This window comes from Mchenga conophoros, linkage group LG7 (genome assembly GCF_057382185.1).
Source record: "Mchenga conophoros isolate Kocher_MC1m ecotype Shallow Benthic linkage group LG7, M_conophoros_male_GT1.1, whole genome shotgun sequence".
Lineage (NCBI taxonomy): Eukaryota > Metazoa > Chordata > Actinopteri > Cichliformes > Cichlidae > Mchenga > Mchenga conophoros.
Genome location: NC_140532.1, coordinates 18296080 through 18324001, shown reverse-complemented (window position 1 = coordinate 18324001; position 27922 = coordinate 18296080). Strand labels below are relative to the sequence as shown.

The 27922-nt window shown below is 39.5% G+C and overlaps 1 protein-coding gene across 1 annotated transcript in view; it reads left to right on the top strand.

The window, feature by feature from the left end:
- Positions 1-27922, top strand: part of nell2a (neural EGFL like 2a) — a 90676-nt gene that overhangs the window by 22076 nt on the left and 40678 nt on the right. The window contains exons 10-12 of the mRNA XM_085282707.1: positions 3748-3839; positions 5443-5548; positions 6092-6220. Coding sequence (XP_085138833.1) covers positions 3748-3839; positions 5443-5548; positions 6092-6220 — 327 coding nt within the window. The remainder of the gene's footprint in view (positions 1-3747; positions 3840-5442; positions 5549-6091; positions 6221-27922) is intronic.

The following is a 27922-nucleotide window of genomic DNA, read 5'->3' as shown; positions in this document are numbered from 1 at the left end:
TAAAGGCTTATCTCACAGCGCCGGGTCTGTCAAGTAGAGCGCCAAATGGCTGTTTCAGAAGTCCTTCGCTTTTATGATACGCTGCTTTGTGATAGGGCCTGACCTCCAGTGTCAATCATTTCTCCCCCTTGTATCAGACTAGATCTGTCTGACCCCAACTGCTCATCAAACACACGCTTTCTGCCCATGTGATTATTACCTCCACCACCCCAAGAACCCCCAGTTACATGAAATAGCTTCTCCTCAGTGCCTCACTCAGGAGTGCTTTCTCCCTCTGCATATTAATTATGCCATCACTTCTTCTGTTGTTACTTAATTGAGTTTGACACGCTTGATTTGGTTCAACTGTATTCACCTGAGGGCTTTAAAAAAAAGGCCTCACAAAAAAAGTGTAAATAATAAGGACAGAGTGTGTGATGCACGTTAAACAGCACTGTTAAATAACTCTTGACATCTAACTAGTGTTTGCGGTCACAGCTGAGCGGAGACGCACAGATTTGGGTTCAGCAGTTACAAAAAGAGAACAGTATGAGTCAAATCTTTTTCAGATGAAACAAGAAAAAACCTCACAATCTGAACAAGAGCCTCTATTCTTTACAAACAACAGCAATTCAGATCAACTTCCTGTTAGATCCACATCATCTACGAATTTCAAGAAAGGTCCCCTAAACAATTTCTAACACTCCTTACTTTCCCTTTAACTTATTATTTCAAATGGAAGCTCTCACATCATTTGTCTTTTTTAGTTTGTAACATTTGGTCATTTTCTAAAACAATGCTGTTAGCTTTGTGGCATTTAAAAAACAAGGGTCAAAATGTTTGCTTCCTTTTTTTGAAGTAATTTTGTTTGTCTGGATATAAACCAAGTAGAAATGAGCTCAGGGCTTGTGCAAATTCTGTTTGAGATAATTTTCTTACATGTCACTCTGACCTCTTTTCAAAATATTTGAATCTTTCTGCTCTGCCAGCCTGGAGAAAAATAGTGTCTCTTTATCAACTGTGTATTTAGCTTACGGGCGTGGTGCATTTTTTTTTTAATTATATTGATTTAACTTGGTGGGAGTTACACATGCTTGCATTGACCAGTTCTTAGTGTATTCACCACCTGCAACACATGCCAATTTCCTCTGCTTAGTTTTCAGCAACCGAATTGTTGTTCCTTGCGTGTAGCTTAAACTGTGAGCTCTCTCATGATAGGATGTAAGCAGATTATAAAATTCTGATGAGCCTTTTTTTAAAGAGCCTTTTGTCCTCATTATTTCAGCCGCTGGTTGTGAGGTCTAGTAAATTAGTTATGATGATGCGATTTTACAATTCAGATTAAATTTGTATCGGAATTCTTCAGAGAACATGCAGATTCCAAATCTTTTCAAGCCGTATAAGAAGCTCCAAACCAGAATGAAGCATCTGTTCTTCCTGGGGTGAAAAAGTGGTTACCCCTAATTTGGGTGATATTGTGACAGATTGTTTGGCTCTTTTAATTATTTTCCCACATCATACTAAATCATTTGTATGATGTCAGAGAATATATACACTGCTCAAAACATTAAAAGAACACCTTTTCATCAGAGTATAGCATCAGGTCAGTTAAACCTCTGGGATATTAAACTGGCTAGTTAAGTAGCAGTAGGGTGTGTGTGTGGGGGGGGGGGGGGGGGGCGTTATTAATTAGTTTCAGCTGCTTTGGTGTTAATTAAATTAATAAGAGGTGCACCAGAGGTACAACAATTAGACAACTTACAAAACAGGAATGGGTTTACTGTTAGCTGCCACTCTGTTGCTTTTGCTAGTTTTTGCAGTTCTGGATCCTACAAATTCAATTACACATTAATACGTGCCATTACCAGAAGGTTTGCTGTGTCTCCCGGCAGAGTTACAAGAGCATGGAGTAGATTTCAGGGGATGGGTAGTTACTCGAGGAGAGCTGGACAGGGCCGTAAAAGATCCTTAAACCATTAGCTGGACTGGTATCTGCAGGAACAGGATGAGCACCGCCAGAGCTACAAAATGAGCTCCAGCAGCACACTGTGTGAATGTCTCTGACCAAACAATCAGAAACTGACTTCATGAGTGTGGCCTGAGTGCCCAACGTCCACTAGCGGGCCCTGTGCTTGCTGCTTGGCATGATGGAGTCTAATTGGCATTTGACATAGAATATCAGAATTTGCAGGTCCACTACTGGCGCTCAGTGCTTTTCACAGATGAACACGTGCCAGAAATGAAACGTTCTGGAGAAGCCATGGAGAACATTATGCTCCCTGTAATACGGTTCAGCATGACTGGTTTCCTGGTGGGTCCATAATGATCTGGGGAGGCATATCCATGGAGGTATGCACAGACCTTTGCTAGGCAGGCTGACCACCATTAGTATCAGCACAACATCCTTGGACCAATGTCAGACGTTCCTGGTGCACAACAATACCCGGCCTCATGTGCTGAGGATATGCAGGGAGTTCCTGGAGGATGAACATTGTCAGACATAGAAGACACACATGCACTTAGGGGCCACACGAATCACTCAATACTATTCTGAGTTATTCTGGGTTGAAAGCCTGCTGCATCATTTTTTCAATTTGATTTTCGGAGTATCTTTGAATTCAGCCCTCTGTAGGTTGATGATTTTCATTTCCATCAAGTGATGTGGCATCCTGTCCTTCCAAACACATTACCCAGTCCATATGACTCATGTATACAGCATGATTTTTTTCGTATTGAGTGTTGCTTTCAGTGTGTCCCTTTATTTATTTATTTTTTATCAGTGTATATATGAAGAGACAGTTTTGATCATTAGGTTCGATCTAAGGTTTTACCGATGAATTAATTTGAAAAGAAAGAACAATAAAGAAAATTCAAATAGAAAGTCATTATTTTCCAATTAATGAGGTTATGAATTCAAAATGAATTATGGCCATCTTGTTTTTCTTTGCATCTGATTGGTAGCTGAAGACATTATTAACTTATTAAGGGCCAATCTGAGAAACCAGAAGGCTTTTGTGCTGGCTTAACCTATGGATAATATTTTTTTGAAGGGACCATGTCCAGTGGATATCCAGGCAAAGACTGTGTTATTATGTGGTCCTTCTTTACAAATGCAGATACATTTTTAAAAAGCTAATAAAAATTGTTTTTGTTTTAACTACAATAGATTACAATAACACCATATAAGAAAGTGCCGTCCCTGCTTTGCTCTCTATGGATTTCATTGATCTGCATGTAGCATGAGCCTAGCTGCTCTACCTTATCAATAGAATCTGAATACTTATATGCAAAAAAATAAAAAAAATAAATAATGAAAATGTATTCAACAGCTGTTCAAACTCAAGCATCATAAGTACTGAGCTGTTATCTGTTTGGAAATGAAAGGTGTCATTGTTCGCATCCTTCCATCTCCAAACCCGGCAACTGCAAGCGCTTTGTTGCATTCTTCATTTGCATTTTTTTACTCACATGTAATTCTACAGCTTTCACACAGTTCAGCTAACATTTCTGCTACTCTTTGGTGATCATTAAATATTGTCTAAATGTCTTACACCAGCACATTTTTTGGACCTGCATTAATTAATTAAAAATAGGTCACAGCCATTTAAAAAAGGGAGATGTAGGGTTATTATCCTGTGCAGATGATAAACCAACGCAGATTTTAAAAAGCACAGTGTTTTTTTATATGCATATTTGTTTAATATTTGTTTATTGTGCCATTTATTTATTTAATTATTTATTTGTGTGCATTTATGTGTCTGCTAACAGCTGTGTGCTTATTTGGTGGAAGAGAACTGGTGGAAGGAGATCAGAAAGCTGTACGTGACTCTGCTGGCAGGTGCCTGCTGTTTGAATGCAGGGTAAGTCATATCAGCACACACACACAAAGGCACGCACGCAAGCAAACACACACACACACACACACACACACACACACACACACACACACACACACACGCAACCATTTTCATTTAGAAGGCTCTTTAGAACGTCTTTTAGAAAGAGACCCCACATTGCCTCATGGACCTAAACACTTCAAGTCTCCTAATTTCCATATTGCTCTGCATGACAGCTTACTAAATACTTACGCTGTGTGACCCACTGTGGCAGGATACAATACCCCATCTTGTGAGTTTGTCCGCTTTAGCTCAATGTCATTGATCTGTCTTGTCGCTGTCCTACAAAAAAAAAAGAAAAAAAGAAAAGAAGACCGAATCCCACTACTCAATTTTACATTTGGAGGCCAAAATGTAAAAAAGAGGTGAACCTGTCAGTCAGAGAATGCCACATCTATTCTTCAGTACCAATCATCAGATACCACAGTGGTCCCAAATTAGATTCATTCCCCAATTATTCAAAGTATTTGCTTTTGTCTGCCTGGTGCACCAGATGGGTGGGTTGCTCACTTTTGGGAGTAATTCGCTTGATGACATTATTCCAGGCAGGCCCAATCAATCACAGAAAAATGATTTGAAGTTTTTAATCACCCAGCTCTATCATATCATCCAGCTCCTCCATGAATTCTGCAAACCTCCATTAGAATCTGCAGTTTCAGACAGCTGCCTGGCTTGCTTGCCCACACCTGGCCCATCTGTAGTCCCAGTTAACTGACTGGCAGTCACAGGCAGATCAAAGAAGTGCTGTCAGTCAGCCCACTGCTGCAGACTTCTGCAGGCTTCCCCTGACAGCTGCTTGTCACGTCTCTGATCTTCTGTCTGCCTGCTGGCTGCGAGGGAGGTGGGTTGGGTTGGGGGTGCAAGTTTTGGGTGGTGGGTGCCCAGAAGTAGATGGCAAGGCTTGTTTGGAAAGTTGTTTGGGGACTTTTGGGGGAAGACTTTTGGGGACTTTTCGGCTCACGCACTTTACCTGTGCATGGCATATTGTGCATGGCATATTATAAGGACGCCTTTTTAACCTCCTGATTTAAGGTTATCCTTAGGAAAACATTTGTCCACTAGGAATTAACAGAGGAGGTCTGTTGTTTTTGTCGAACTATCTGTGGCAATCTGGAATCTAAAAGGGCATCAGCTGGAGGTACAAGGATGAGATCATCACATTGGCCTGCCAAAGGCATGCAGGGAAACAGAACCTCATAATCAGGTTTTACACTCTGACTAAACGCACATGCAGGGATAATCTAGAAGATTGATTCACTGTTAGTGTAATAAAGATGCATCATAAATCCTGATGTAAATTGCTGAGGATAACAAGAGAAGAAGAGCGTGCTTTCCCCTTCTTCTTTCCCTTTCCACAGGTAGTTTTTTTGGGGTGAAAAAATGTGATTGACCAATGAGTAATTGGCTTATAATGAACACAGCGGGAGCAGGGAGAGTGGGGCCATGAAAGAGGAAACACAATGGATGAATAATTACCTATATAATTACCTCTGGGCCCTTAGGAAATGAAGGGGGCAGAGTTCACCTAAGAAGTTGCTGACAAGGATTTTGCCTCCTCTCTTCACAGGACAGGACCATGCATCGAGTGGTCCCCAGTGAGCCTTGTCCCGAACTCAACTGTCCGGAGTCGGAGCAGATTGCTTTGAGTGGCAGATGCTGTAAAGTCTGCAGAGGTATTGAAGAAGCATGATCTTATGCTTCAGAAAACATGCAAGAATTCAGACCTGTTAATGCACGAAACCTCCACACCTTTGGAGCATGTTTATATGCTAACTGTTTGATTTTGACATTTGATTTCAGGTCATTCAGCATGCCATTTACACTTTTTTTTTCAAATGAATTCTCCCTACAAGGTGGTTGGGTAGTTTTTCTGTTCTTTTCTGTAAGAAAGATCTCCTTTATTTTAAAATAAATTGCAGCAGTTAAAAAGTGCATGTGAAAATTGAATTGAAAGTTGTAAAATAATAAGTATGGTCTTTAAATTTTTACCTACTCATTCATAGTGCAGCGTAGTTTTCTGTGAAGTCAGATGTAGAGAGCATATTTGAGTGTATTGCCCTCATATACTAGTAAAAACACCACAGTTAAGATACTGTGGAGGGAAAAAAAAAGGTGTGGAGCTATGATATAACCTTTCGACTGCCTCTGTATGCCTCTGTCACTCCTCTCCTTTTCTATCCTCTGAGTCTCACCCTTTTCCTCCCTGCCTCCCGCAGGTCATGACTTCTGCTCAGAGGGCAACGGCTGCATGGAGAACTCTGACTGTGTGAACCTGGAGGCAGGAGACTGCTGTGTTTGTAAGGATGGCTTCCGCCCACTGCGAGATGATAATGCCTACTGTGAAGGTATAGTGTGGTTCTGAATAACAATCTCTGTGTTAAAGTTTAGCAACTAGCTGCTCCCAAAAGCAGTGCCCAGACAAAGGCGAAGGTTTTATAGATTTATTGAAAAGCAGAGAACTTGAGTGGGAGAGGGTTTAGAGACAGAGGAGTGAAGAAAGGGTGGTCGGGGTTAGCAGTGTATGTCGGGTGAAAAGCATGATGAGGAGCTAAGTACACAGTAGACTGTCAAATTAAGAATAATGTGCAGAATGGAAAGTTAACATTGGCAACAGAAAGAACAGGAGAAACTGGACCTGAAGTAATGGAGCAGCTAACTCTGGAGGTGATGGTGGGATCTGGCAGGGACTGAGAGGAGAGACAGTTTGATATACGTGGTGAGACAATATTATGTTGTGGTGCCAACCACAGGGGTTTAAGGCTGGAGAGGAATAGCTGTGCACACAGATATGTGTACACGACAGGACCAACAGACTAACAAGAGACAGAAAAGTCTTGGGACAAAGCGCTTTAGAGATGACATTTGCAGCGAGGTGGAAAATGAGGACGTGCTGATCAAAGGATATACTGGATATAAGTCTCTTTATTCTCTCTTACTTTTCTTATTTTTGATGTATTCATTCACTTGTTCAGTGTTCCAAAAGTAATACAGCATTTTTATAATGTTTTATATGAATCATTTTCCTTCCTTTAGACATGCCAACATAATAATAGCCAAGATTTTTCTTTTACTTCTGCAGAGGTCATCTTACAGTCAGTGTGACAGCTTATTTTCCAGCTTCCAAAAGAGTGTTTATGCTTTTCAGTCTGGAGAATTATAAAACGAACTGTACAAAATTTGCCTCAGGCCTTTGGTAGATAATCCAGCACAAAGAATCCAAAACATTAGGTCACCGTTTCTAAATGTTTATAGTTTTTATTTTACGAAGCAGCAGGTTATTTGTTTCCTAGTTTGACTAAATCTCATTCAAAAGGTTACCCCCCACTCTGTACCCAAAAATGTTTGGAAGCTGTAAATAAAAAGAGAATGCAGCTATTTCTGTAAATCATTAAAACCATAAATACTTGTCGAATGTAAAATTGTTTTGATGCTGACAACATGTGTCAGACTGAGAGAACAAAAGACTAAAAAGATGAAGAAGGCTTCAGCACTGTGAACGACTAATAGGGAAAATAGGTGAACATAGATTAACTTAAAAATAATGTACCTCAGTCTTAAAATAAGATAATTTGGGTTTTTCATCCTCAGGTTGCATGATGTCATTAAAGGATTCAGGGAATCTGGAGAAAGTGCTGTACAGGGGACAAGTAGAAACCAGCTCTAAATGGCCATAATCTTTGTGCCCTCAGGTAGCACCGCATTAAAAACAGACTGATTCTCTAGCTGAAGTTACTGCACTGCCTTCGGGAGCAAAAAAACATTGCCATCAAACAGCCACAGCAAATAGTTGCTTGCAAAATCAAAATCATGGACTCTGCGTGCGTTTTGATGCATAAATGGCAGAGAAACCATTCTGTACAGTATTGATGATAGTGTGAGGTCCATAAATATGAGTAACTTCCCATTGATGCAAATGATAAGGCCGGTTTTGGAGCAACATACTGTATGTCGCCATCAAGATGATGTCTTATTCAAGGACAGCTTTGCTAAACCACATCCTGCATTTCTTTAAACTTTTTGGCCTTGTAATCAAACACTCTTTGAAAATCTTCAGCTTGTTATGAAAAATAGAAAAGAATTAATGGTTCTCATCCTAAAACTCCAATTTTGTTATTTAATGTGTGATGTTTCAAGCACACCTGCTCTTCATCAGACTGTGAAACACAGGGCAGCGGCATCTTATCGCCTGTGACAGGTCACATGATTGACCGTGATTGATAGCAATAACATCTCATCAGAACCGAATCGTGCCTTGTATAGGACAAACAGTTGATAAATAATCTACAGGTCATGCATATTGTAACTCAGATAAAGGTGCCTCAGCAGACAAAAGCACATTATGAAAAAACAAAAACTACAAATTAGGCCCCGAAACCCAGGAGAGTTAAATAATTTGCAAATGACTGCATTCTATTTAAATGTTATACTTTGCTGGTTTTATGCTTAGTTGGTTAAAGTGTCTGTCTTGTAAACAGGAGATCCTGGGTTCAAATCCCAGCAGTGCCTGATTCGTAGTGTTTGTTGTCATTGTTAACAGAAGGTAGATTTCCACAATTTCATGTACAATGACAATAAAGGGCTCTTCTATTCTATTCTGTTCTTTTCTCTCACACAGCCTGGCTTTCATCAGAGTCAGCTTTTTATATTTTTTACCTAAAAAATGGAAACACATGGGAGCATTTTCAAAATATTTTCCCATAAACCCCTTAGTTGAATTCATGGTCTTTTTTTTCACATAATCCTGTTGTGATGGGAAATGTAATCCTCTCATTATCTGTGTCCACATCAACAATAACTGCTTTTCATAATACAATTCGAGACCCTTGTGTTTGTCTTCTTAGTCAGTAGATTAATTTCTGATATAAAAACAAGCTCAGAGTTTGTATGCGTGCATATGTTATTGGTCTCTCTGTTGGCCATCAGATCGCTCATCACTGAGGTCATGTATTACTAAATGCCTGCAAAGGTTCACAAGTCTGCTGCCTTTCTGCGCTTTTAAGTCAAACACAATGGGATTAATTATATCAGCGCTCTTCCTTTACACAAAGAGACACTGTTTTCCTTTATTGCCTTTTGAACGCCCCACACTTTTAAATTGCCCGACTGAAAAACACTGTCTCCACCTCATTGAGCAGGTCATTTTATGTTGATGGGGAAGCTATGAAAAACATGCTCACAGAGTTCAAACGTTCACCCTAGAAATTGATGGCGCTTCAGATGAATTTCTCATCTGCCATCTTGGTGGAATCTTACCAGATGCGTCATTAAAAAATGATAACTTTATCATCTCCAATGCTATCCTGTACTAAAAAATGTAGCAAACATCATGTAATAACTGCTACCCCTGTGTATCTCTGGCGTTAATGAGCAAACAGGGTATCAAAGTTATTTAGATTCATCTGCTTTTGACCCCGACAGCTGCCCTGTCAATATTCAGCCTTCTTGGTCTTTCTTTTTTTTATTGTGTCTGTGCAGTTTTAGACCCTCAGTCCGTGAGTTCATGCCTACAGTCATCGCTCTCTCTCTAATGTAATCAAGATGTGGCTCAAGTGTCACATAAGAAGACAGGCTTCTTATTTTATTTTTTTTTAAATTGTAACAAGGGTGTAAAATGATTGAGTAGTAGTACTTCACAGCTTCAGTGGATCGCACATTAATTTAGTGATATGAGCAGTTGTCCAGGTAATTAGTCAGAGGGAATCTGCATAATTACAGATACTATCTGACTTAAGTTAATGAGGAGTAATGCTGTGGGTTGCAGGTTGTAATCAAATAGTAAATGCAACCCTCATCCACCATAGCAGTGTATCTCCATGATGTCCTTGAAAACAACATTCAGACAATGGTGGACAATAACGAACATTAACGGCAGCGCCGTTGCTGAGCTGGAACCAGTGTCACAAAAGGTAAGTGTAAACAAATGTGCAACAGGAATAATTTAGCACAGTGCTAAATAATTTGTTTTCTTAAACATTATTGCTGTTGTGTGTTTGTTTACACCTGCCCAGTAATAAATCCCACAGTGGTGGAGGTACTTGCTACTTACTAAACATTAGTTATAGAATATGAAACATTGTACAGCTTCTCAACAGGAGAAAGGAATTTAAAATGCTATACCTAAACCATTACCTTGAAAATATTGCTTATATTGTAGGCAGTACATCAGGAAGATTGTGAGTATGAGTCAGACTGAAGCAAAGGATTTTGTATAATAACAAGAAGACTGAATTTAAACTTTCTGTTGAATTAGTTACATTAAACTTATCTAAACCCCTGTTTTGAAGGCTCGTGTTGAGCTTTTTGGTTGCCTTCATATTTGTATTTTTTAAGTAGACGTTCAAAGTGAGCATCAAGCAAAAATTTAATTATATGCAACATTCACTGACTGGAAGAAATTAGTTTAACATTTAAACCTATTTTCTGCACATTCCAGCACATAAAATAAAATATTTTTTTGTGTTTACACTCAGTCTTTCAAATAAATGCAAGTAAAACACAACAGAAAATAAATAAAATCAAAGACTAGCGGTCCTGTTGCTCTATTTTCACCTGTATAGCAGGAGTGACGTAGGCGGAGGTTTACCCTGGTGCAGGTGTGCCGCAGCGGTCAGTGGAACAATCCACGAGTTTCTCTGTGAATTTCACATTACGTGGTAGCGCACTCGGTGCTTGCTCGGAAGTTAAGGGGTTTTCTTCCCACTCAGTGAACAGCGGACACTAATGTTTTTGTCACTTTTTATGGAATCAAACTCAAAGTAAGGTCAGTTCTTCCACGCTTTAAACGCTGCACGCTCATACTCTCTCCCGCACTCGATATATTATCCATTGTTGATCTGCACACAGCTGTTGTCACGAACGTCGCACTCGCTTACGTCATTGTCATGAGACACTCTCGCAAGAAAATCACGGTTTTAGTAACGCAGTAACGCAACGTGCTTACGGGAAAGTAACAGTAATCTAATTACCGTTTTTGCAATAGTAATCCCTTACTTTACTCGTTACTCGAAAAAGTAATCGGATTACAGTAACACGTTACTGCCCATCTCTGTTGTCCACACAAGAAGTATGTGAAGTAACAATATTATAAAAGCAGGAAAACTCTTGCAAGCATACAGAGGTGTTAGTGTTATAGGCATAAAATATCTGCGCTGACCATCTTAAGACTTTGAATTGATGGAAACTGAGCTTTCTTTTAGGTCCAGGAATGGGTTTCACCTCTCATCCGAGGGACTTCTTCAGTTCTAAGAAGTCCCTCAGATCATGTGACCCTTACGACTCACATGATAATAGGGTGGGTCAACCGCTCTCAGGGCCACCTCAAGTGACAACCCCCCACTGGAGGTTAAATACCTGCTATTCCCCATCAGCTTTTAGAACTGAAGAACCCTCACAGATAAGAGAGAAACGTGTTTATGATCCTAAAGCGAAGCTCGGTTGGCTTCAGTTCAAGCATTTAAGACTACCATAACCTGGCTGACTGACTGTGATATTTACTGACCCTTTCCTGTTAGCTTTCTTCGTGGTATGTTAGGTCTCCTGCTAGCAAACAGTCCACCACAGGTAATGTAGTGAGTTGTAAACACAGACCAAAATAAAATTGAATTAGATCGATCGTGTCTGCTGTCACTGACACTCGGCCTGGCATTTCAAGTTCGGATCAGATTGATGTCCCATCCGAATAACTGATCAGTGCATCATTTATACAGAGTATTCAATGTAACAACAAAGTATCACCTATAAAAGCACAACATTAAGTTCTTATAGGATGCACAATACATTACTATACATAAATAAATGTGGGAAGCATACACATGTAGTGTAAATATCCCAGCAAGTCTTTAATTCATTTCAATTCAATTGAATTTTATTTATTTAGTGCTAAATCACAACAACAGTTACCTTACGGTGTTTTACCTTAATTCAACAGTACAGCTGCTAGCTTGCTACACAACAGATGTAGTTACAGATATTTGTAATTAGTGATTGTTTTTAGGAAGGAAATAAAAGAAATATCCCATTTTCCTAAAAATATATCCAACAAGATAACCAGCATAACAGTGTCACTTAAGCTGAAACAGCTGCAGTATTGTAGTAGTGTGAATTGAAAGACTCAAAAAACATGTTAAAAGTTTGCAGCTTGATTCCTTTTGCTCTTTAGTGATCGCAAGTTTATCACACAAGCTCTTTGAACATTTTCAGCAGTTCATTCTTGTAGAAATAAGGATGTAGCCACCCATGTCATTACCAGCGTAAAAGTGAGTGCAAGCAGACAGACCTGTGCCTCCAACATCAACACTTCAGGCCCCAAGTATTCATCTCCATTCATCTCGAGAGCAGGCTGACTCTTGCTATGAAATTGGATGGCTGTGATTGTGGTTAGTTTTTGCATCAAAGACTGCACAGAGAAACCTGAAATTGAGTCAATTTGATGATGGAGTTCTCTCAAAAGCAATTGATTTTTTCTTCATCTGTCTCTGTACACAGTACATGATTGTGTGTGTGTGTGTGTGTGTGTGTGTGTGTGTGTGTGTGTGTGTGTGTGTGTGTGTGTGTGTGAGTGATGCTCAGTTCAACAAAAGAATGTTAGTGTTCATGCACCATTTTGTGGCTGCAATGAGATGTAAAGAAAGATGAATGAAACCACCTGCTTTCAATTCTTAATGAGCTTCAATGCAGCAACACTTGTAGGTGGGATTATAATTCAAACTTTAAGGCAATTATTGTATTGAACAAAGTAGGGAGATTAAAAAAACATAAAAGAAAGAAAAGCATGGGTACACAGCATACAAGACTTTATGTATATGTACACATATGCATATTTTTGGGTTATGTCAAACATAACGCCAAAGATCACTAAAAGCAGAAGCAGATACTAGCTCTTTAAAACATTCCTAGGTCAGAGATACGCTCAAAATAGCCGATGAGATCACTTCTGTGTAAATTTTTCATAGAAACAGCAGTAGGGAAAACTCAGGGGGATACTAGCCCTGCCTTTGTGTAAGTCTGTGTGGGTGTGTGTGAAGTTGCATGTATGTGTGTGTGTTTGTCTGTGTGTTTGAGCGCTGAGTTCCCCAACAGAAAAAGAGCCCAGTTTTCTCTCCATCCTATTCTCACAGAGCAGTCAGACTGAAGGCCTATTTTGCTACATGCGTGCATGTGTTTAGGACAGAATTAGACAGAGCGGCGAGCAGTGGAGAAGTGACAGACTGTGTGATTGTCTCTAAATTGAACAATCAGTATAGTTCAACGTGTTGAGATAATGCCATTATTCATCTCAGCATTGTAGAGGACTGCAGGCAGAGAGACATCTCCCATTGTTGTCTGCTTTTTGAAATGCCCTACTTTAGAAATTCACTGTCAGAATTGTGCAAAAATAAGAGCTGTTTGATTTTTTTGGTTGCAATCATATGGGAAATGTTAAAAACGGAACAATATTGTGTTAAATGAAGAAGTGGAGTATGCAACGGGGCTTTGTGTGCATACAATATCGCAGATTGTGGCATTTTATTAACTCACTTTACTCGCTTTACATGCAGGCACAGCCTCATTATTGAATTAATCATGATTTAATGAACCGCATTTAGACAAAAGCACTTCCAGTGTTAAATAGTACAACAAGAAGTGAGGTAACTATATAAGCGTTATGGGGTCATTTGATCCAATTTAAAAGTAAAACACCCTACATGAAAGGTATCTAACCATGAAGATATCAGCCTCTAAGATTTCCGTCTCTACTGCAGCACGGTGCTGGAGAATGGAATTTAACTGGGAATGCTTACGACGCGGAAAGTACAGAAGTATCGGAATAGCAGTAGTCTGTGTTTCATTATAAACAAATCAGCAAAACTAGTGACGTGTTTGCCTCAATGCTTCTGAGTGTCTGGCTTGTCTGTTTTTTGAGCCTGAATTTGTTATTTAGATCAAATGTAACGGATATTTAAAATAGAGGCAAATTCCTAAAACAGCTGTGCATTGAAGTAAACTTAATCTGGAGTGCTCGGGACTCCTATAATCTGTGCATTATTACATATTTGCTGTGATAATGATTGTTTATCTTAGAAGGATGATGTAGAGCAAAAGGATGATGCATTGTAAGAGTGGGACATGTTGACTACTGATGTGGAATTAGAGCAGTAATAATAGTAATAATATAGATATATAAGCCAGGATTTAGGTTCACAGGCAATAGGTGTGGAGTTGTTCCCCTAGCTATCTGTTTGTTTGTTCTTGTGATATTTTGGACACTAAGTACAACTTTACAGCTAGAGAAAAAAACAAAGAAACAATAGTCTGGAAGATAACATTTGAATACATTATATGTGATATTTGGGTGAATTGGTCCTTAAATGCACACAGGATACAGCATATATGAAAACAAGCATGTCAACACATGAACATCAATTACGTACTTGAACAAATTACAATTGTAAACGGGGAAATATAACAACTGTATATAAAAGATGGACATACCGAGAGGAAAATTAACAGTTTCTAAATTTCATGGTAATTTATTTTAATGCAAAGAGACAAAAAAAAATCCAGAAAAAACACATTACATAAAGGTTATAAATTTCATTGACTGTCAAAAAGTATTTTATCCCCAACTCCCACAGACTGTCTACAAGTAATCAATCAGTTACAGATAATCCGGATCTCAACTCATTATACATATAGAGAACACCCATCCACAGAACCAGTTTCTCCCATTCATTTGCAATTACTTGGAAATGAACGAAACATAAAGTCAACAACAATCGCACTCAGTCTGGAGTGTAAGAACTTGCCTCATGGAGTGAGGATGATCACGAGAAAGGTGGTGGATGTGCCCAAAACTACTCGGGAGGAGCTGGGTAATGATCTGAAGCCAGTTGAGACATCAGTCACCAAGAGCACCGTTAATAACAACCCTATATTGTAATGGAATGAAATCTTTCAGAACCCACACGGTCCTCATACTCCTTATACTCCACAAGTACAGAGAAGACTTTGGAGAAAGTCCTGTGGGCAGATGAGACCACAATCAAGCCCTTTGGCGTCAACTCGACCCGCCGTGTTTGGAGGAAGAGAAATGCTCATTTGGAGCCAAGGAACATCATCCTCACAGTCAAGCAAGGAGGTGGAAACATTATGCTTTTGGGCTGTTTTTCTGTTAATGGTACAGGATGACTTCACCACATTGAGGTGATAACGGTTTGGGCCACATACCATACAATTTTAGACGAGAACCACTGTGTACAAACCTGGTGATCAACTACAAGAAACCGCTGTACTTGACAACAAAGGTTTAATTACTATGTCACGTTTTGTTTATTAATCACCTAATTATTCCACTCAATGACATGCAAATCAATTGGTAACTTTTACATGATGCGCTTTTTTTCCGGATTTCAAGTTGATATTCTGTCTCTCTCCATTAAAATGAAACCACAAAAGAAATTCAACACATCTCGTTTATTTGCGAGCGAGCAGTCTTACAAATTCAGCTGAGAATCGAATAAGTATTTCCCCCCACTGTAAATGACAAAGTGAAGTCACTGTGGAAGCACCTTAATCGCGCACTCTCTCTAATTGCCACCCCACAACAATGGTTGCAAAAAGAAGTCCAATTGTATCGAAGTCTATGAGAAAAGGAACCCACTTCAAAACTGATTTATGAGCGCAGTAAACATTTCCCCGATGAGTTTATGGTCTCCATCAATAATTTGAAATCTGATGTAGTACAATATGATGTTTGTTTTGTAAATGATACTCTTCATTGTTTCAAAACAATAAAGATGATAAAGCAGGGTATGATTTAGTGCATGGCTAGCCTGTGATTGATTGTCCTCCGTTTCTCAGTCAGATTCACCCTTTCAAAGATGGTAGCAGTCAGTTTGTCACAACCAGTTAGCTTGTGCTAATTTTATATTTTTTTGTTAAGAATATTAAAATCAGCAAGGAAAACAAAATTGCACATAACATGTCCTAATGCATATTTTTTAAAAATGATAAAGCAACCACAGGATAATGAGACTGTTGGGCAGAGAACAAAAGCAAGAATTTTAATAATTGATTAAAAAGGACTGGACCACTTGCACACAGAATGTGTTATCACCCATAAGCCATGAATGTGTGTGTATGTGTGCGCATAGTCGAAGTACACCTTGTGTTTGTGCGCAGACCAATCCCATTGCTGCAGCTGTCTTTTAAATGTCACAAGGTGGCAGCAGGCTAATTGGCACTGACTGAAGAGCACAGCCCGCTCCAAAACCCAATCACTGCTGGGATGAGCCCTGAGCCTTTGGGCTCCCCACCTGCTAGGGCCCTGACCCCCACGCACTTTGATGAATGGCACACATGCACACTCAGGGAAACATATACACATCCTGACTGGTCATGTGTGTTTACCTCTGTGACCCTGCCGAAATGTCACCCACAACAGATGGTACCACCATCACTGGGATAGTTCCCTCCTGTGTAAATAACAGTATCTCAACAAACTCACCCACTACCCTTTAAATGTCACATGGGAGATCACTCCTCTGTGGTTCTTTTCCAGATGGGATCACACTCAGCTCTACTTTTTATCAGTGCGTTACGGTTACTTTGATTTCAGTGAAGAGTCAAAATATTTAAAATTGGGGCTGTTAGAGTAGAGGGAACTCTTTTAAAGCTGAGTAACCACCCCAAGCTATTTTCATGCATCCCACTAAGTAATTACTAGGTACTGTATGCATATTTTAAAAGCAAGTCAATAAACTGCCACATCTTAGAATAACTTTAGAGTTCCCTATTCCAGATAAAATCAAAACTATTCTACAAAGATCCTCATGTAGCTCTCGATACAACCAAAGCTCTGCATTGAAATGCAAAACCCAGGAAAAAAGCAAAACTCAGTACGCAGCAACACATGTTTCAAGACTAAGCATGATCTTCCAATCAGCCTTCCAGAGAGCTCTGATAGCTGTTAATGCTCCTTTGTTAGTGATTGTTTAGACCTCTGGCCTACAGGCTACAAATAGTCACAGAGTGACGTGTGATGGATGATGATGATGCTCGATTGATTTACGCATGGTTGAAAACACTTCCCAGATTAATGACAGCCCTGATGGAGACCAAAGCCCCATTCAGGCTTGCCGCACATAAACAAGGCAGTTTTGTCCATGACATTCACTTGAGTCATTCCAAATTGAAGTGAGTAACGTGTGTGTTTAAAATAACTTTATTGACACACACCTACGTGCACTTCAAGCCTGTTAGATGTTTGCAGGTTCGAGGATCGTTGCAAAATTGGATGAATCTTTATTCCCAGGTGGAAATTCTAAGTTGCTGTTGAATGATGTAGATTGTGTGCAAAAACTGACAAGAGAACAAAAACACATGGTCTAACACACACACCTTCTGGCAACTCTACTTGCAGCGAGGCTCTTCCCAAACAGGTAGGCTTCTAAGTATTTACAGTGATTGATTACAGTGTGTCTGATATTTAGACGACTGCACTCTCAGAATGATTTATACTCTTGTTGCCTCCTAATGGTATTCTCTCCACTCAGTCTTCTTAATTGGCTCCCGCTCCTACCCAAATTGACAGTGACGTTTTGCATATTTGTTTTGGGTGTTTTCAGGCCGGCTTGTTTAGGAGTGATTGTCCAAATTGGCAAGTTGAAAATGTGCTGAAAACAATTTTCTGCTGATCTGTAGTTCATCTTTAGGTACCGGCTCAGAAACGAATCATCTTTGTTCCATTTCCAAGAAACGCATTTGACTGTTGTTCTTTCGCACTCTGATTTCCCTACGGGTGTAAATGAAAGCAAGTAATTGTCCCTAAAGATTGGAAAAGTTAAAAACCAGACAGATTTATAAGCACCTCACTTCAGTGTTTCAAAAAAGTACTTTATTTTGAGTAAATTCGTTTCTTGATTAGTTTTTCCCAGGCTCACCTTCCAATACAACTTGCAGCATCACAATGCACAGAGACTCCCCCCACACTAAAACGGGCCTTTTATAACATTCTCCAACGCATTCATCCATCCACGAGGAACCGAGGCCAACAGTGGAGGTAATCTGCTGAGTGGAACACAGATTGGCCAGCAGGGACAGCTTGTTGTCTATAGCGGTTTTTCTTTTCACTGTAGTACATTTGAAAGGAACTGGCTACTGAGAAATATCAGACAACATCTTGGCAAGCCTGGCTCCTCTGCTGTTTATTGGAAACCATCTGCGTGAGTAAGTGAGCTGGTTAGAGGAAGGAATGAACAGATGAAAAACACAAAAAAGAAAGAGAAAGAGTGGGAGAGGAAAAGAGTCCCTAGTTGAGTGGGACAGAAATGGGGTTCCTTTGTTGGATGTCCAAAGGAAATAGCATTGTTATCTCCCTATTCCTACATCTTGATTATACTGCAGTTTGAAGCAAAGATAGTGACGGTAGTCCCTATTAAAAACTACATGCTATGCAAGCGAGCAGGGATAAGTTGCTATTTCCTATTTACAAACTGTTTGTGTGCTATCACTTAGCAGTAGAGGGAATATTTAAATGTCAACACAACAGCACTTAGTAAGCAGGTTTGTGGTATCATTATCCAAATGAAAGTTGCATTGGAATGCATTTATATTTATATAAACATATATAAAGTTTGGGTACACAGGCATCATCTTTTACTGAGATAGTAGTTGCATTTTGAAAAGTCAATCACTCATCCCAGCATTTCTCATCAACCACGTGCACTTTAGTCACACCCCCTTCACACACACCTTCACATCATGACATTAGACTCTACTAGAGTAGCTTTGCATGATTCACAGTTCAAAATAATCCACATTTACCTTATAGTGAGCTTTGGTGCAGCCCCTTAGTTTATTAATCGTCTGAAACAAGCTTCTTCTTCTTTTAGCTCCTTTTAAGCTATCTTTTTTCTTGATTGGCTGCCTCTCACAAACAAAAGGTTTGAGCAGCAGACCCAGAGTGCTGTGTCTGTGGTGACTGTATAAAACACATCTTCTCTTTAAGCCATCATATATTGTCGATCGAACAGTAAAGAAGAAGCTCTCTGAAACCAAATGCTTACACATGTCTGCAGCTTCTCCTTACAGCCATTACTTACATCCTTAAGTCATTATTTTGAATTTTGGTGATGCATAATATACATAATAAATATTGTAACAGTATATATACATACCCTTCAATCAGGGTGATTTTGCTGCTTTTTGCTGGCACAAATATTACTCAAAAAACATTTTGTATATTTTTATTGTTCATATTTTCCTAAATAAGTGACTTGCACATTATCTCATTGTGTGGCAGCAGGAAGTAAAAGACACATCCTTCTCTAAGCATGGGAGATATATTTCTTGTCTAGACAATGCAAAGCTATTCCTTCTCCTCAGATATGACTATGATTGATTCAGTTGTTATGCATGAATATACAAAGATGAAAAAAAGAAAGAAAGCACAGCCACTTTCGAGCCATCAGTCGCTGTGTGGCAACAGATTGACCCCGAGCACTCCGTTCAGTGATAAAGGCTGCAGCTGACTCCTGGCCAACCTTCTTTGCCTAGTGCATCACGTATGTCCATGTGACAAGCCAATCAGGAAAATGGAGTGCATTAATGGAGATGGAGATGGTTTCTCTCCCCCACGCAGTCACACTATGCCCCTCATCATCTCACCCCCTAACATATTGTTTTAACATACGTAACTGCTGTCACCAGGGGCAGGATGGATGGTTATACTTAATAGGCTCTAAATCAAAGCTGCACTATGGACGGCCAATCAGAAAGTGGGAAGCTGTCACCAGATCCGTGCTCAAGGTTACTGCTGCAATAGTGAACACACTGAATTTTTCTTCCACTGCCTCTTCAGTTAATACCTTTTGGTGCCTTCTCTCCAGTTCTGTTTCTCTGCCATCTAAAGTCTCAATTGTTCACTCTCTAAGACACACTACACCATTTCACAACTTTTTTTTAACTTTCTCACTCTGTATGTTTATTCTACAGGTTTACCTGCTCTTTTCTTCCAACCATCTTCTTTATCTCTCTCACTTCTCAATCTCAGTCGTTCGCTCTTTGTCCCTATCTGTCTCATCTCATCGGCTCTGCATTATAGCTTCTTGTACCTTTGTTTCTAATCCAGTTCTTCTACTAACCTGCCCTTTTATCTGCACCTTCTCTTTTGCTTTCCATTTTCTTCCTGCCTTCATCACCTCCCTTTGTTTTCCTTTTTCTTTCAGAGCTAGTAAAGGTTTGGCCTCCATCCATATAGTGAAGGACGCATGCACCTTCATAGGTGGTTTGTGATTGTCTTCTTGCTTTATTTATCCGGGAAGCCTCTGAATAGCTTAAGGCAGCAAGTATTGATGGAACTGTGAAAGGAAGAACACCAAGTAAATGTGAATGCGACAGTTGTAGGCAGGTGTTGAGCTCTTATTTTGCGGGGTGTGGGTGGTGCGCTACCCAAGGACACGCAAGCTGAGTGAATGCCAATGCAAATCTATTGAAATTCAATTTGAAGTGCTCTTCGCTACAGCATCTGGCACAGAACATATTCAGCGGTTTTGTATCCTTTTGCTCACTTATAGACACTGAATACACAGAATTAATAATAAATTGGTAATGTCAAGAACTATAGAACTTGTCTCTCATAAATTGTTTTCAATTGACCTGTATTGTCAGTAGAAATAAAGCCCTGATGGATGTAACATGGCTGAGTTTGTTCAGTTTGACTGAATTGCATTTGATTGCATCACATTATCTAGATTATTTTGTTTACCCTGGCAGTATTTTGCATCTTCTGTCTGAAGGTTTGGCATGCAGTTTAGAACCCAGGAATAGCTGTTGCCTTAGCAACAGCTAATATGGATCCAAAATTGGAATCATGAGAGTGAGAAGGAAAAACAAAGGACAATCTAATAAATTATGATCTTGAAGCTGCACTAGCAAAGTTTCTTCTATTAATTATCATGAAGCATAAAGCCGCCAAAAACAAAGCCACGGCATTGGTTAATGAAGTTGTCATGGTAACATGTTAGGGAATAATTGTTTACACATCCAACTAAGACAGAGTAGCTAGAGTTCCAGAGAGCTGAATGGATGAATCAGTGCTTTCTATTTAGATAAATGGCTGACAAATAAAAGCTTGGACGTCATCTTCCAAGATAGCCAGCTGACTGCGGTCATAAAAAATAACAACAGCTTTAAGTCAACCTAACTCAAAAATAGCTCTCAAGTCATCATACTCTACCCCATACACACAAACATTTGTGTGTAAATGATGCTCAGTGGAATGATTGTTTTTCATTCCTTATGGAAAAATTTATCTTCTTAAATTATGTCAGTATATGCTATTGATCTCATGAGAAAATGTCTTCCAAACGCTAAGAAGCCTTTCCTGCTTGGAATAACAGATGCCCAAGGCTAAAGTGGTCTTTGTATTACTGACCATATGACAGAGTAAGACTTGGATGTCCTAATCCCACAGTGATACTTCTGAGCTATTAAACGTCCACTGCTGCATTTCAGTTTTGAAAAAAAAAAAACCCACCTAATAACCCTGTTGCACTGGTTATGATGAATTATATAATACTGATCTGGCCAGGAGGTGTTAATCAGTTTCAGCTGCTTTTGTAATAATGAGATGAACAAAAGGTGCACTAGAGGTGCAATAATGAGATACCCCCCCTAAACGGGAATGGTTTACAGGTGGAGGCCACTGACATTTTTCCCTCCTCATCTTTTCTGACTGTTTTTTTTCAACTGTTTTTGGAGTTGGCTAGGGTCAGTGTCGCTACTGGCTGCATGAAGTGATGCCTGGAGCCTACAGATTTGCACAGGTAGTCCAGAGTATCCTCCAGGATGGCATATCAGTACGTGCCATTGTCAGAAGGTTTGCTGTGTCATCCAGCACAGTCTCAGGAGGATACAGGAGATTTCAGGAGACAAGCTATTACTCTAGGAGAGCTGGACAGGGCTGTAGCGGGTCCATAGAATACCACAATTGGCAAGTCCACCACTGGTGCCCTGTGCTTATCACAGGTGAAAGCAGGATCACCCTGAGCACGTGTGACATACCATGGAGCCATGTTATGCTGCCTGTAACATCATTTAGCATGACCAGTTGGGTTGTGGGTCTAAGATGATCTGGGGAGGCATAGCCAAGACCTTAACAGTCTAGGCAAAAGCACCTGACTGCCATTAGATATTGTGATGTAATCCTTGGACCCAACGCTGCTCACGAGAGTATATACAGAAGGCAGGAACTCATACCCATTACTGCAGCAGTGGGCAACTCCAGGCCTTGAGGGCAGGTGTCCTGCAGGTTTTAGATCTCACCCTGGTACAACACACCTGAATCAAATGATTAGTTATTTACCAGGCCTCTGGAGAACTTCAAGACATATTAAGGAGGTCATTTAGCCATTTGAATCAGCTGTGTTGGATCAAGGACACATCTAAAACCTGCAGGACACCGGCACTCGAGGCCTGGAGTTCCCCACCCCTGCATTACTGGTTCCCATGCTTGCCTGACCTAAATCCAATTGTTCACATCTGGGACATTGTGAAGTTGCACCTCAGGCTGTCCAGGAGCTCAGTGATGCCCTGGTCTACATTTTGGAGGAGATCCCCCAGAACACAATCCGCTGTCTCATTAGGAGCATTCCTACAAGTACAAAGTTGATATTTAACACTAACACATTACCCCTCCATATCAGTGGATCAGTACATATCCAGCATGATCCACCCCCCATTGAGACATGCTGTATTTTAAAGATTTAATTTAATTTTGTAATTGCATAGGTAATAAAAATCATGCAATCTTGAGTTGCAGTGAAAAAGTGTAACTCTAACCTTTATTTGAGACTAGAAAATAGAGAGATATAGCAAAATGGCAAATATATATTCAATACATAAACAAGAATAAACAAAGATAAATGCAAATAATATGTATAGCCAGACAAAGCCACACAGAGCCCAAGAGTTGATGGCAGAGCAGATATTTGAAGTTAAATGTCAGCCATTGAGATGGATCATTCAAGTTGTACAATTCTCTGTAATATATTTTTAAACAGTCTTTGTCACGGGAGTGGAACGGACTCAGGCGCAGACTGAGGTAGCACAGTTCAACGACACTTTATTAATCACACTGGTGCACTATATACACGTGAAGGGGGGGGAAACACCAGGGTCCCGGGGATCACTTGGCTGGGGAGACACACTTCTTCGCACTCGCTCTGCTCCTCGTCCAAACAGTCTCCACACAAGCAGCTCAGCTCACTCTCCTACTCACGGGGTCCAGGGGTCACAAAAGGGCTGATCCAGGTAAACCTGTTTACACAGACGAGGGTAAGTCGAAGGCAAACACGGGAACAGTAGAATCGCAAGGAAGCCAGGCAATACTAACGAGAGTTACTCAATATTCCAGCGACGAACAGCTCAGAGCCCCAGCCTTAAGAGCCAGAGAACTGCAATCCGCTCGAGATCAGCTGCAGGTGCGTGGGCCAAGGGCAGGAGCCCAATCAGAGCTCCGCCCAGGCAGACAGGTAGGAGAGACAGAGTGAGAGAAAAACAACAAACACTTGTGGTCACACTGGGCTGGCCGGGGAGGCACAGGGACCATGACAGTCTTAAATTATTTTCTAGATGGCAGTTGCTTTAAAATTTGAGGAGTGCTGATATACCGAGGTAGCTTTTGGAGGAGATCTTTATAAATAAAAATGACAGAGTGTGGGTTCTGTTCTTGTTGCCAGCCTGCTTTTTTCATAGGTTGCACAGTGATGAGTGTGAAATTTATCCCCTGTAATGAAATGCACAGCACAATGATAAACTGTATCAAGGTGTTCGAGGTAGAGTGAGTAGCATGAGAATGAGTCAATCATCGACACGATGCTCGTCTGTGCGATCATGTCCCTGTCCTGAAAGCACGGAAACATGTTTCATTCAAATTTACGAGAACAATTCTTATTCACCGTTGGTGTGAAGAGGTTCGATGTTGCAAATAAGAAATGTAAATCCAGTGCAATACGGTCGCATTGTAAGAAAATACCTAAAACGCTTAGACAGCCAAGTTATGCCCTAACAGGTGCTGCTCATTTTGCTCAATTAGACCTCTGTGGAGCCTCTGCATACACAGTCCTTTATTGACATCACTCCCATTGCAGCTGTTATCCCACTGTTATTAGTGTGAATGCTTGAAAAGCATTCACAGTATTGTTGTTGTAATCTTTATTATTAGTGTGAATGCTTGAAAAGCATTCACAGTATTGTTATTCTAATCTTTATTATTATTATTATTATATATTCCGTACGTTTTTTGGCATCTCACTCCTTCAAAACCGTTCAACTTAGAAAAACCATTCAAACACCGTTAGATTGCTATTCTTTTGGACAACACTGCTTCTATTTTTCATATTTTTAACACTTATATTTTTAATTTTATTCAACTTTATTCAACAAAAATTTATAATGTATTTCAATGGGGAGACCCTTCAAATCCTCATTCAACTTACTCATTTTTAAACTCTTACTACTTCCACATACATTGACATAGAGCCACCATTCAAACTTTAAAACGAAGACAAGACATTCAACTATTCAACTTGTATTTATCTTTTCAATATCTATTATACTTTTTCTTCAGTTCCAGTTTAAGTTTCATGATGTTTTTTCACCCGTTTCAGAGTTTATAATGAGTGTGTATGGGACGGAATGTTGGGGCTAGAGTGAGGCAGCTCAACTGCTAGAGTGAGAGGAGCAAAAAAATTAATCTTAAAATCTTTTTTAAAACTGCTGCTGTGTCCGCAGCGTTTGCTCTACAGGTATGATTTTACCCTCAAAACGTAGCCATCGCTTTCCTCTTTCATCCAATGTGTTTACTATTGTACTAGGTGTTATGGTTCTTTCATAAATGTCACCAATGCACAGCCTCCTCCCTCCAACTCTTCCATAGACTCTAATGTTAAAACGGCTCAGAAGGTTGGTTTGAAAATCAGAAGAGCATGGTGTTTTTACACTGTCACCACGTCCATATAATAAGCTCCACAGGCATGAAAACTGAGAATTAGGTAGACTAGACATTGCTGTCGCTCACGGTGAAAGAATTTCGTCAATACGACCTATACTTTTCATTTGGGAGCGATTTGTTTCGGCCTGACTTTTCTGTTCATTTTAAGCAGCAAAAGTGAGGCGCATGTCTGTGTGCGTGTGTATGGAGCCATTGGGTGCGGTCACTATAGCAACCAGGCTCACACCTGCCTGCTTAACGAGCTCTCTCTGCCACTCTGCCAAAGTTCATCTTAAACACTTCTCTTTCAACTGCTGCTGTGTCCACAGTGTTAAAGCCATCATTTTACCCTCAAAACGTCGCCATCGTTGTTCTTTTTCCAACATCTTGTCTTTCAAAGCTCAGAGATGTAAACTTTTTAAACTGTGTGGGTCCAAGTGGAGGGATCACATTTTAGTCATTCAGTGATTCAAAGAATATGACCTTTTAATATTCATTCAGATGTTTTCTGACTCTGAATGTTCTTTTCTCATTTCTTAGGTTTTTCTAATTTACAATTAAAACATTTTCAGCTTTTTTCCAACTTCTTCTTCTGTGTAACCTTCAGCTTTTAGCAGTTCAGCACTTTTGTTTTCAGGTTAAATTCGGGTTTGTTTTTTTTTATCTCATTCAAAATTTTTAACTTAAATTCAGTAATTATTTCATTTCAATGCATACATTCAGATTCAAGCATTCACACTGCAGTTTCTTCAGAAAATGCACTTTCTAGTTATAATATTTTATTATCTATTCCGTACGTTTTTTGAAAGCCTACTCCTTCAAAACCGTTCAACTTAGAAAAACCATTCAAACACCATTAGATTCCTATTCTTTTGGACATGATTGCTTGTATTTTTCTCATTTTTAACATTTATATTTTTAATTTTATTCAACTTTATTCAACAAAAATTTCCCATGTATTTCAATGGGGAGACCCTTCAAATTCTCATTCAACTTACTCATTTTTAAACTCTTACTACTTCAACATACGTTCACATAGAGCCACCATTCAAACTTTAAAACGAAGACAAGACATTCAACTATTCAACATGTATTTATCTTTTCAATATCTATTATACTTTTTCTTCAGTTCCAGTTTAAGTTTCATGATGTTTTTTCACCCGTTTCAGAGTTTATAATGGGTGTGTATGGGACGGAATGTTGGGGCTAGAGTGAGGCAGCTCAACTGCTAGAGTGAGAGGAGCAAAAAAAATAATCTTAAAATCTTTTTTAAAACTGCTGCTGTGTCCGCAGCGTTTGCTCTACAGGTATGATTTTACCCTCAAAACGTAGCCATGGCTGTCCTCTTTCATCCAATGTGTTTACTATTGTACTAGGTGTTATGGTTCTTTCATAAATGTCACCAATGCACAGCCTCCTCCCTCCAACTCTTCCATAGACTCTAATGTTAAAATGGCTCAGAAGGTTCGTTTGAAAATCAGAAGAGCATGGTGTCTTTCCACTGTCACCACGTCCATATAATAAACTCCACAGACATGAAAACTGAGAATTTGGTAGACTAGACATTGCTGTCGCTCACAGTGAAAGAATTTTGTCAATACGACTTTTACTTTTCATTTGGGAACGATTTGTTTCGGCCTGACTTTTCTGTTCATTTTAAGCAGCAAAAGTGAGGTGCATGTCTGTGTCCGTGTGTATGGAGCCATTGGGTGCGGTCACTATAGCAACCAGGCTCACACCTGCCTGCTTAACGAGCTCTCTCTGCCACTCTGCCAAAATTAATCTTAAACACTTCTCTTTCAACTGCTGCTGTGTCCACAGTGTTAAAGCCATCATTTTATCCTCAAAACGTCGCCATCGTTGTTCTTTTTCCAACAAATTGTCTTTCAAAGCTCAGAGATGTAAACTTTTTAAACTGTGTGGGTCCAAGTGGAGGGATCACATTTTAGTCATTCAGTGATTCAAAGAATATGACCTTTTAATATTCTTTCAGATGTTTTCTGACTCTAAATGTTCTTTTCTCATTTCTTAGGTTTTTCTAATTTACAATTAAAACATTTTCAGCTTTTTTCCAACTTCTTCTTCTGTGTAACCTTCAGCTTTTAGCAGTTCAGCACTTTTGTTTTCAGGTTAAATTCGGGTTTTTTTTTTTTATCTCATTCAAAATTTTTAACTTAAATTCAGTAATTATTTCATTTCAATGCATACATTCAGATTCAAGCATTCACACTGCAGTTTCTTCAGAAAATGCACTTTCTAGTTATCATTGTTTTTTGTACACAGTGTTATTTGACTATCTCTGCTAAGCTTAGGAGAGGCTTAATCACACAGGATGAGTAAAAATGTATTTGTTTATGTGCACACCTTTTAAATGAACTTCTCCAGTGGAGTGGTTCTGTGTAAAAAGTGGTCAAAGCACTGAGATCATCTGAGTGAGTGGGAAAAATGCAGACAAGCCGCTTTGTGCAATGATTCATTTTGACTGATTGAAAATCGAGCATTGCAATCTTAAGTGTTTCAATCCCCACCTCTTATAGACCCTCTGCATCTTTGTGACAAAGTGGCTAGGACAGAATTCATTTGCTATTTGTCACTTGCATATATTGTTATTTTGTGTTCTGTTATTTTACAGTCAGCCATAATGCTTTAATTTAGACATTGTTGGTGTAACTTCTCTTAACACACAATATCCCGGGTTTTGTTTGTGGTAGCAGTAGTTGCATCCTTTACATCCATGCATGTGTTTTAAAGCAAACACTACTAACCATCAGATCATCTGAATTCTCTTCTGTTTACAGGCACATGTCTGGTAAATGATGTTTCTTTATGTTGCTTTGGTTATACTTACCATGGTGTCCATGTTGTGCATTCAGGTCCTATATGTGAGACAGGTGTATGGGAAGGGCCGCCCACTACTTCCTGTTTATATAGGGTCATGAGGTCAATGATTGCATCACTGGGTGTAACCAAATGGAGGATTTTTCATTTTGTATAGTATTGTTTGTTTTCTTTAAAGTAGCCTTTTGAGTTATATTGTATGCAGTGTTTTACTTTACAAACTATTTAGTTGAGTAAA